This window comes from Nilaparvata lugens, chromosome 7 (assembly GCF_014356525.2).
Source record: "Nilaparvata lugens isolate BPH chromosome 7, ASM1435652v1, whole genome shotgun sequence".
Lineage (NCBI taxonomy): Eukaryota > Metazoa > Arthropoda > Insecta > Hemiptera > Delphacidae > Nilaparvata > Nilaparvata lugens.
The window spans coordinates 50487027-50498739 of NC_052510.1; the positions used below are offsets into that span (position 1 = coordinate 50487027).

An 11713-nucleotide genomic window follows, 5' to 3' on the forward strand; every position below is an offset into this window, starting at 1 on the left:
TGTTTAAATTAAGCCATGCAATAAAAGAAAATTTTATTAACAGTGGTATTAATGAAATAACCAGATTTATTAGAACTGTTTTATTAAAGCACGCTTTAATTGCTTATTATACTTTGTTTACAGCAACAAAACAAACAGTATACATCATCTTCCATTATCATCTGCCTCATTACCCACGCACAAGCCTAGAGTTCATTCGGGCACCCACAAGAAAAAACGAATCAAAATAATCAATCAGAAATGTTTTAAACCAGCTAGTCTACTAGAATCGTTCATTTTGGTTCACCAAACCGTGTTTGACTGAGACAGTTTCTTAAATCATTCAATAATATATCGGACCTGATTTTGTTTTTGGGGATAATGTTTTTTTAACTCCAGGTGAAGAATATACAGGTCCAAAAAATTGTACCTTTGAACCTTCCCACCCCCTTAGCACAGGGGTGTAGGGGTGAGGACTTTTGATATGTTTACCTCCTCACTACCCTAAACAGAACTGCCGGGTCAAAAATTGTCTTCCAAACTTCACCCTCTATAACCTTTCTTTGACTGGACTAAGGAGCGAGCAGTCTATTACCGGTCTTTAAATTGAGAATTTTTTCCTCCTATCATGTCTATGCAATAATTGCACTATTGAAAAATATTAAAAGAATATATATTATACACGTAAAATACTATTATTGAGTGTTTTTTTTCAATGAGCACTATAGGCAGTACTTTCCAATAACTTCCAAATAAAAACCTACATTGAAATCTATTCTTAATTTGCTGGGAAAAGTATGAGGAAAATACACAATATATTAGGTCTATATTTTCTGTCCAACATATTACAAATTTGTTCTATATTATCATTGTTCAACTGAAATTAATATTATTCTTCATTACTGATGGATTATAATCATTACATCATTAGAGCCCAATCTAGAATAACTTCATTTTTAAAGGACTTCGCTTTCTACCTTCTCTGAAAGCTCTACTGGGCATAGTTCAGTTCAAATGGCTCTTAGTTACCCGCCAATTCAAGTAGTTATCAAATGAAGCCACCATAGCGCTGCTGTAGTGGACAGCTTCTTGGTTTGATCAAGCTGGCATTGGTGAATTTACAATTTCGTATCTTGCTGTTTATGTTGGGTTATGTTGTGATCGTAAGCCCATTTTTTGAAATCCAATTGTTTATTGAAATTTATTTATTATTCTCACTTGCCAAATAGAGATATCCATATCTTCTGGAAGCTATATTCTACCTGATATATTTGCTCTAAGGTTTGGTTGAACAATGTTTTATCACGTAAGTATTCTAACCTATACAACACAGAATCACTGTTTACAAGAAATTATTATTATTGTACTATTCTATTAATTCTATAATGAGAATGAACTGGTATGTATTTGATATTAAATAATAAGGTCTTAAATCTTGAAATCAAAATTCATATTTATTTTATACCAGTCTTTGCAATTTCATTTTATTACGGTAGCTACCGGTAAACAAGTTGTAAAATTAGTTGGTTATTTGTTAGATCAACTAGTTACAGAATATTTCTATATAAATAAGTTTTTTTAGAATCGTATAAAACCCGATTTCCAATATTCATCCATTTTCCGTAAGTATTTTTGAATTATCGGTCAATTTGACTTTATATTTACGTTTATCTCAATTGTCAATTATTATTTTTTCAATCTTAGGGCCCCAATGAACAGTAATAATATTATATTTATGATTTTGGACATAGCTATTCGTCCAATTTTCATGAAAGATTTTTATTTCCTATCAGTCTTGTTTCAAGGTAAAATATTAGTCTATGTGACTATAAACAAATATCTATGATCAATCATATTATAAAATGCTATATAAATGTGTAACAGGGCCCATAGCATATTCTTAATTTTGCAAGCTTTTCGTGCAAATAACTTACTTGACTTATTTGAATTCTAGTTTCCAATTTTCAATTGATTTTGCTGAAAATGGCGTCACTATATCCAGAGTAATGGCGGACATCGTTGAAGCCTTATACACTCGCCGGCATAAAGTGCTGAGGGATCTGTACTTTAAGCCCACTGACAGGGATATAATATCATTTCTCAGAGTAAAATCGTCATTTTTACTTTTTATATCCATGTTACTTGTTCATTAAAATTTTAAACTAGCAACAGGAACATAAATAGAACACTTCCTAATCTCAAACTAACAAAATTATGTTCAATACTCTCAACATTAGAATAATGTTGACCGACTTCAGTGCTCTTAACGACATAAGTTACCTTCCAAGCGAAATTGAGGAATTTAATTTTAGAATATCAGATTTGTGCATTTTCTAGACAAATATTGAATTTTTATCATTAGTTGGTACTTGTAAAATTTTTACCTTGAATACTATTTAGACATTTCATTTAATCTTGAACTTTATTGCAGATATCACTAGATCACGAGATATTATTACATCCACGATATTTCGGAAAACAACTTCATGAAACTGTCAAGCAGAAATTGTACACCGAAGTAGAAGGAACTTGCACAGGAAAGTATGTCACTTATTATGGTTCTATATTTCCAGTATATCGTTTTTTCCTTCACTCATTTCAACATAATTTGTAAGAAGTATTCATGAGACAAACAACCCATACTCATAATCATAAACATACTTCTCTACAAATATATTATGTCTACTTAAAATAGTAAATAAGAAGAGTTGTTTCAATTTTTCATTAAAGTCAAAGTTAAGAGAAACTATTGCTTTTATTAGCACTATGATATTTAAAATGCAAATAAAGATGCAGTGAAAAATGTAACTCTATATCAGTTATTATTTTCATTTTTTAGTTTATCATGTCTACAGTAGCATTAAAACAATAATAATTATGTATTTATTCAATGATATTTACAATAGTAATGTGTGTTTTATAGTTAATTATTATAATAGTTGCAATAATTCTTTATTGGATCCCAAAACTACCCACCTTTTGAACGATCCAGTTTTTTCAACTATTCTAACATGTCTATCAGAATTTTAGTATTTCAAAATTAATTTCAAGCTTTACAATCATATAACAGTCTCTCCCTATTAAACTCTAAAAATTCTCATTATAATTTTTCAGGTATGGCTTTGTTGTGGCTGTCACCACCATTGACAACATTGGAGCTGGGATAATTCTACCCGGCCAAGGTTTTGTTGTCTACCCTGTCAAGTTCAAAGCAATTGTGTTCAGGCCGTTCAAAGGAGAAGTTCTTGATGCAGTTGTAACGCAAGTTAATAAGGTAATCAAAAATTGCACTTCAGCTTCTTTCATATCAATCTGCAGGCTGAACTAGAAGAAGGATTGATTTTCAGTACTGAGGATGTACAATGCTGTACCTGAAAAGTAGTTCTTGAGAAGTACCTGAGAAGGAGAAGTTCTTGATGCAGTTGTATCACAAGTTGATGAGTTAATAAACAACTTAACTTCTTTCATATCAATCTGCAGTCTAAGTTGGAAGAAGGCTTGTTTTTCAATTCTGAGGATGTACAATGCTGTACCTGATAGAGTGAGGAGCTTTTATATAGAAGTATTATACATTTTTTATATCCTGACTAAGTTATCAGACTTAAATGAGTGTTTTCAGACAAAATCCGTATGTGAACCTATATTACAAGTACCAAGTCAAATCCACTCATCGAAACAGTCAATCCAGATATCTAGTCATGACAAAAAAATGGCGTGTTAATCTTTTGTTGCTTTGGGTCAATTTCGATTCAAGTAACTCAAGTCCAATTTCTTCAAAGTATGAGAATGTCTAAAATGAGGACATGTTGTTGAATTATACAGTTTCTTACTCTTCAGCACGGTATAATACAAATAGTATGTATAAGTACTTACTTACGAAGCGCTACAGCCCTGCGTGGACCTTGGCCTCCTCAACAATTCGCCTCCATTCATCTCTCTGATTAGCCAGTCTCTTCCATTTCCTCACTCCTAGGCATGCTAGATCTTTTTCTACATCCTGCAGCCAAGGTGTTCTCGGGCGACCTCTTTTCCTCGTTTCTTATATTCTACCAACAAACATCTGCCTCTGCATCCTATTATTCTCCATTCTTTGGACATGTCCCAGCCAGCTGATTCTCCAAGACTTTATAAATCTTACTATATCATTTCCCCGCAGAATGCTACTTATCTCTGCATTGCTTCTGATTCTCCACTCTCCATTTTCGCATATGGGGCCATGAATTCTTCTTATTACTTTTCTTTCGAAAATCCTCAATGCGTTCATATTTTGGGAGTTGAGAACCCAAGTTTCACAGCCGTATGTCACTATAAATGTATAAGTACTACTGTGGAATAAGAATGTGTATTATTCAACAACATGTCCTCATATCAACCGATTTTAATCAATTTCTCTCAAGATTTTCAAGTTTTTAACAACTATCCCTAATTTTTTTGTAGCTGATGTTATCTTTTGAAACGCCCACTATACTGTCAGCTATATCTGTCTGTCTTTCCTGAATAAGTTTCTATGAATCATTTTAATTGGTCGCCCCTTTTTGATACCCTATGTACAATTTGGAATCATTGAAATGATCTGTTTCGACCTGTTCACCTCGGTACCTGAGGTAACTCACTCGGAGCATTTGAAATTCATTTCCTAATGGATTAAAACTGATGGATTCAATCTCACTAATAACTTTTAGTTTGCCAAAAACTGCTTCGAAACTTTGAAACTAATTTTTCATCCCTTTCAACAGGTCGGCATGTTTGCTGAAATTGGTCCATTATCTTGCTTCATCTCGCACCATGTAAGTAATTTCTACTTTATTCTGTCTCAATTTATTTGATTATAAAAACAGGCAATTTCCCAAAACGTGTTCCCTTATTTTGTCTCATGATGAGCTTAGAATCTAGAGTACAGTACTTGAAAGATAATTCAAAGGGTCTCATCGAACATTGTAGAAAATAAAAATTATTACATGACATTATGACATAATAATGCAACTTGATATCATAAGTACAGTCTTGTATTGTTTTATGTAATTCCAAATGCATTGTTGATTCATCACAATAAAAAATAACGTTCATTATTCATTGTTCATTTCACTTCCTATTCCAAATATTGAATATTTTTCATTTAATTAATGATTCTGATTTAAAATATTTTTACTATTATGAAATTACATGACAGATAGGGTCTCTAGGATAAACATTACATTGATTTGGAATTCAAAAGGCTCTGCATATTTTGCTGAGGTTTTCGTATTCAGCAATTATAATAAACTTATCATTTCTTCTTTTGTCTCCATTCTACTTGAACTGTTGATATTAATTATTGAAAATTGTGTTATCTTACACTTCCACAACAGTACTCACGAAATTGTTGTTGTCGGACGCGTTTATAAGTATCTAGCTACTCCTTGTACGCTGAGGATGTGGTTCAGTGCCACAAAACGCGTCCGACAAGCAACAAAATCATGAGTAATGCTGTGAAAAAGTAAGATAACACTATTTATCATAACTTATTATTATTCCAAGTGTCTACTTATTTCACTATTATTTATTTGTTGTAATTATTTTATTTGATACTTCATATTACATGTTTTATTTGCAGTCAATTCCAGCTGATATGCAGTTCTGTCCGAATTCAAATCCTCTTTGTTATAAATCAAAAGATGAGGTGAGTTATTTTATTAGTATTCATTTCTTTGGTTGTATATTTTATCTACCGATAATATCAGATTCTAATTTTTTATAGTTGGAACTCTTATCAATGAAGCCAATAAAATACTTCTAGATTGTTTCAATACAAACCTGAAACTTCAGATGACTTCTTCCATATTATTTGATCAATTTTTATTAAACAGCTTTTGAAACAAACATTTCAATGAAGTTTGAAGTCATGAATATTGTTGCTTGTTTTATCTAAATATCTTTGATTTTTTTTCTTTTTCCAGTCGAGGAACAATTTTTGTATCACTGTTCTAAACTACACTGTTGAAACTACAGTTACTGATTAAGGCTGTGCAAAGGCTAAAAATAAACTTTCTACTGGTGATATTTTTCAAAGTTTTTCGATTTTCATATCATCAAGCTATCAAAATGAAAAAGTTTTCTCAGGAAAACATTTTTTCCCGATCATTACTTTTTGAGATATGAGCGCCTAAAGTTTAAATTTTTGGGACAGAACATTCCAAATTCGGTAAGAGATAAATCCATGAAATTTAAAGGATAAATTCTACATTGCATTGTTGATTGAATAAAACAAAAATGTTTTGAAAATATCATTTTTTAAGAAAGTTATTCAATTTACCAAAAATAACTTCTAGTTAAGTTATTTTTTATCATTTTTAGTAAATTGAATAACTTTTTCAAAAATTAATATTTTTATTCTATTCAATCATCAATACCATGAAGATTTTATTCTATAAATCTCATGGATTTATCTCTTACCGAATTTGAATGTTCTGTCCCAAAAATATAAACTTTAGGCGCTCATATCTCAAAAAGTAATGATCAGAAAAAATGTTTTCCTGAGAAAACTTTTTTCATTTTGATAGCTTGACGTTATATACAAATCGAAAAACTTTAAAAAATATCACCATTAGAAAGTTTACTTTTAGCCTTTGTACAGCCTTAAGTATTTTCCTAAATATAGAATCAATTTTGCTTGATAGGGTTGTTCCCAGCGTGTCATATTTTATGACATATTGGATTATCCCAATACAAATTGTTTTTTTTTCTAGGATGTTGTAATACAATCTGACGACGAAATTCGGCTAAAAATTGTTGGTACCAGAGTGGATGCATCTGGCATTGTAAGTTTATTTAACACATACATTTTTCTTTCAATTTTATGGTTGTTCATACAAGATGACCTATTTAATGCTACAATTCTTCAATTTAATTGTGATAATCAATTTCCATTTTCATACAAGATGACCTATTTAATGCTACAATTCGTCAATATTTTGATGAACAATTTCCATTTTCATACAAGATGACCTATTTAATGCTACAATTCGTCAATATTTTGATGAACAATTTCCATTTTCATACAAGATGACCTATTTAATGCTACAATTCGTCAATATTTTGATGAACAATTTCCATTGTACTATTGAATGTTGAATTTTCTTGACTATTGCAATTTTCATAATATTTTTATTCTAAATTCGTGTCACACTCATGATTTGGAACCAAGAATGAATTTCTTCAGTTACCGGAACGCATATTTTTCCATTTTATGTTTTAAGTTCAATTTTCACAATTCCAGTGCTTGTTTGGAAATGTCATGACTTTTAAAGCTCATTTAAACTAGAACATTATCAGTTATGATTTCCTCAAATTGGTCAGCAAAATGCTTTTGAACCTCTCTTCAAAGAAAATTTAGCATCAGTATTCAAGTACCGTACACAAAAAATATCATTTGTGCTGTAGATTGAATATCTACTCATTTAATAGCTTCTACTTAATAATACTACTTCGCTGTTTTTTTGTGTTTTTTCACAAACCCACTAATTTTTGAATACTATGAATGTATAGAAAATGGAGAAATTCATCAATAAAAAATTTGTCCAACACAATATTTTATGATCTTAGTTGTACTCTCAATGTTCTCATCAATGTTCCTATTCTTTTTCAGTTTGCAATTGGAACCTTGATGGATGACTTCTTAGGTTAGTATTTTTTCTCTCATTACTTGTCTTTAAAAAAAATGCTCAATATGGATGATAATTGTATGAAATCATAACAGCTAGACCAATTAATCATGAGACCAATTGATGACTACTGTCTGATAACTGGCTTCTAGATATCCAAGATTGTAGCTTTCCATGAACAGTTTTCAGCAAAGACACTAAGAAGGTTTATTTTCATCAGGATATCATGGTTTGGCAACTGGCATTGCTCATTAGTTTGGAGGAGTTAACAAGTCAATCAGGTTCTCACAGGAGTGCCAAAATCTCCAATATAATAATAATAATAATTCTAATTCTTAATTTATGGAATGTGATGGAAGAAAAAATAATTCTTTTAGTTTTACAAATTCTCATGTTTGTCAATGTACATGATTCAAGGCTTATATTTATGAGCTCATATTGATCTTGTCTTTGACTGGTGACTTGTGATTTTTAGAATTGTGATTGCTGTTAGAATAGCTTATACATTGTTGACCTTCTTCAATGTGATTGAATAGTTAAATTACTCTGATAATGGTGATTATGCATTGGGAAAGTGAGCATGGTGAGTGTGAATGTGTGAGTGATTGGTTGCTAATTTTTCTTTCTTCTTTTTCTATTTTTCTATTTCTCTATCAATTCATAAATTATCAGATATTCATTCCTGCTCGCAGTATTGTACTCTCAGCAAGCAGTATTTTTCTATCCAAATTCACAATTAGTCCTGGTTTAGCATGTTTGAATCCTTGTCTGAAGTTATTTTTTAATAATTATACTATTATTCACTTTATTATTATTAGCTTATTACTCTAATCTTGTTGTTGATATTTTTTTCTTATAATTTGTGAATATTGTGGATTGGATTGAATAAAATTCGAATTTAATAATTTATTTCTAAATGTATATTGAGCAATATTACAATTTTTAATAGTAACTTTCAGTCATACCGTAATCGAAGTCTGTATGAATAACCGAGCGTAATGTTCAACTGCAAGTTCCAGAAATTTCAAAATTATAACTGTTGCTATTGTCTTATTCAGATACCTTGTCTAAATTCTCCATTTTTGTTTCAGGTTTGGTGTTGTGAATTGAGTGATATCCGGACTGTCAAAATGTTTTTACAAACTGTCACTTTCTGTGTGCTGAGAAAACCTGAGAATGTGAATGATGTACCCTGTGAATTATGTATTTAAGTTAATAGATTTCTATAAAAAGAATCATTCTGTAAGTCGTACCTCTATTATATCCTCCATTTCAAAGGAAAATCCAGAGTAAAACTGTATTTTAACGTATCAGCTTCAGAGTTCATGTCAGGTACAGTGGAAGTGTTCTTCTAATGAGTTCTATTAAGATTATACATTCTGTACACGAACTTTGATATTGCTGTGGATTCAATATCTGATTCATAATTTATTGTGATGATATAAACTTAACTTTTATTATTTTCTATGAAACAGATGCACTTTTTTTAATTACGGATGATGTCCACATGAGCTTTTTTGCTCGTGCGTGGATAATGGGAAGTAGGAAGGGGAAGGGAAGGTGATTTATGAGATTATCAAAAGTCCATGCCTATTCGATGGGATTCGAACCCGCGACCAGGTAGCACTAGCGGACTGATGGGTGCAACGCCTCAGTCGACTCGGCCATCCTGGCCGGCAAACTTCCATAGATGTAATAATTTGCAAATCAGGTCAATAAGAGAGGAATGATCCGTGGTCTAGTGGACAGACCACTAGGCTTGCTTAGCAGCCTAGAGATCCCCGGTTCAAACCCCACTCATAACAAAAAGTTTTTGAACAGGTCACTCCCGTGTTATCGGATGGGCACGTTAAATTGTCGGTCCCGGCTGAAGTATGACAATCGACCCATTGACGGCTTAAATGATATATTCAGGCGAACTTCCGTCAGGAACTCCCCACCAATAAAAGCCATACGATTATTATTATTATTAAGAGAGGAATGGACTCAAAAAACAATTTCCATTAAATAAAAAAATGTCTGCTTCTTCTCTTTTTCCCATGACATTACAATGTTTAGATCTGCTATTCAATCTACCTTGCCAAATTCGTAATCCCCCGGTAGGGTGACTAATGTTTTTTATGTATTGTCAAAACTTCCTCATTTCATTTGTGGAAAAGGATGTTCTGTTTTATCAGTTTTTCCCAGGCGCCACTCAAGGCAGGTAAATCATCATTTTCATGCATATCAAATCAACTATCTATTCCATTTCCAAAAACCTTACATTTGAGGCTGTGCAAAGGCTAAAAATAAACTTTCTATTGGTGATATTTTTTCGATTTGTAAAGCATCAAGCTATCAAAATAAAAAAGTTTTCTCAGGAAAATATTTTTTTCCGATCATTACTTTTTGAGATATGAGCGCCTAAAGTTTTAATTTTTGGGACAGAACATTTTAAATTTGGTAAGAGATAAATCCATGAGATTCAGAGGATTGATTCTCCATTGTATTGTTGATAGAAAGCTATCAAGTTACTCAAGCCTAGGGCATCGTGTGGTCCTGATGGTATTCCGCCTTTCCTGGTGAAGGGATGCTGCGATCTTTTGTCCGTTAATCTTTGCTTCATTTTTAATTTATCTCTAAAACTTGGTGTTTTCCCGAATGAATAGAAGCTCGCTAGGGTCTCACCAATATTAAAGTCTGGCAACATGCAAGACATTGCTAATTTTAGACCAATAAGCTTGACAAATGTTTTTTCAAAGATTTTTGAATGTATCATTTTCGATTCTATTTACAAGCACATGTTAAACAGTTTCAATAAACAGCAACACGGCTTTTTACCTGGTAAGTCGACTACTACAAATTCAATTGAATTTTCATGTGATGTTTTGCATGATCTGGAGTCTTCTGGGAGGGTTGATGCTGTATACATTGATTTCCGAAAGGCTTTTGACCTTGTAAATCATGATGTTCTACTACACAAACTACTGGCCTATAATTTCTCGAATTCTACTGTAGGATTTAGCCTATAGCATCTTACCTGAAGGACAGGAAACAATTTGTGTCATATGATGGTTGTGATTCTGATCTATATGCAAACGTATCTGGTGTCCCTCAAGGTACATCAGTGGGTCCTCTTTTATTCCTCATCATGATCAACGATCTACCTCATGTATTAAAAAACTCTAAATGTCTTTTATTTGCCGATGATGTTAAGATATATAAAACTATTACCGGAGTAAATGATTGTAATACATTACAAGAGGATATTAATGAGATTACCACATGGAGCTCTGTGAATGGTTTAAAAATTAATGTTAATAAATCACACATAATGACATTTTCAAGACAGAATCTTCCTTCTAATTTCTCTTACATGATGAATGGTTCTGCTCTTCCAATCAAAATATCGTGTAAGGATTTAGGAGTCTATTTTCAAAATGATTTCAGATTCATCTCTCATATTGAACACATTTTAAATGTTTCTAATCGACTATTGGGCTTTGTTATTAGAACTTGCAAACACTTCAGTAATTTAGATACTATAATATATCTGTACAAGTCGTTGGTAAGGAGTAGATTGGAGTATGCCTCAATTATTTGGGATCCTTATCATGCTGAATATTCTTATTCTCTTGAAAAAGTTCAAAATAAATTCCTTCGCTACTTGTATTTTGAAAAGTTTGGCCACTATCCCTATTTTGCATATCCCACATGACAACTCAGAATCATGTTCAAAATTCCAACATTGAAGTCCAGACGTAATCTCCAAGCCATCATACATACACTTATATAAAGTAGTTAATGGTCTTACGCAGCATCCTTTTCACCTGGAAAGATTGGGCTTCTATGTGCCGACTGTTTCTCGTGGGAGGTATTTTTCGTTTTTTATACCAAGATCTCGAACGTTGCAGGATTATAACTCACCCATCAATCGATCCATGAGACTCTTCAACACAGTATCTCGTGATATCGATCTCTTCAATCCGTCTTCGAATGCCTTTATTAAATCATGCTCTATAATACTTGAATATTAGTTCTTTTGTCAATGTTTAACTTCAAGCACTCTCTCTCCTCTCTTCTTCTGCTATCTATCTATAAATATATGTCTTTAC

General features: G+C 32.0%; 1 protein-coding gene across 1 annotated transcript; it reads left to right on the forward strand.

The window, feature by feature from the left end:
• Positions 1-1086: 1086 nt before the first annotated feature.
• Positions 1087-8865, forward strand: LOC111047145 (DNA-directed RNA polymerase II subunit RPB7). The gene is made up of 8 exons (XM_039433026.1): positions 1087-1285; positions 2411-2520; positions 3094-3253; positions 4716-4766; positions 5573-5638; positions 6705-6776; positions 7604-7637; positions 8711-8865. The coding sequence occupies exons 1-8, from the start codon at positions 1274-1276 to the stop codon at positions 8722-8724; spliced, it is 519 nt and encodes a 172-aa protein (XP_039288960.1). The 5' UTR covers positions 1087-1273; the 3' UTR covers positions 8725-8865.
• The last annotated feature ends 2848 nt before the right edge of the window (positions 8866-11713 follow it).

What these genes read in the sequence shown, in the direction of transcription:
- LOC111047145 (XM_039433026.1), top strand. An exon ending in CTTGCTTCATCTCGCACCAT is followed by an intron (nt 4,767 to 5,572) that starts GTAAGTAATTTC and finishes TTTTATTTGCAG; the next exon opens with TCAATTCCAGCTGATATGCA. An exon ending in GAGTGGATGCATCTGGCATT is followed by an intron (nt 6,777 to 7,603) that starts GTAAGTTTATTT and finishes ATTCTTTTTCAG; the next exon opens with TTTGCAATTGGAACCTTGAT.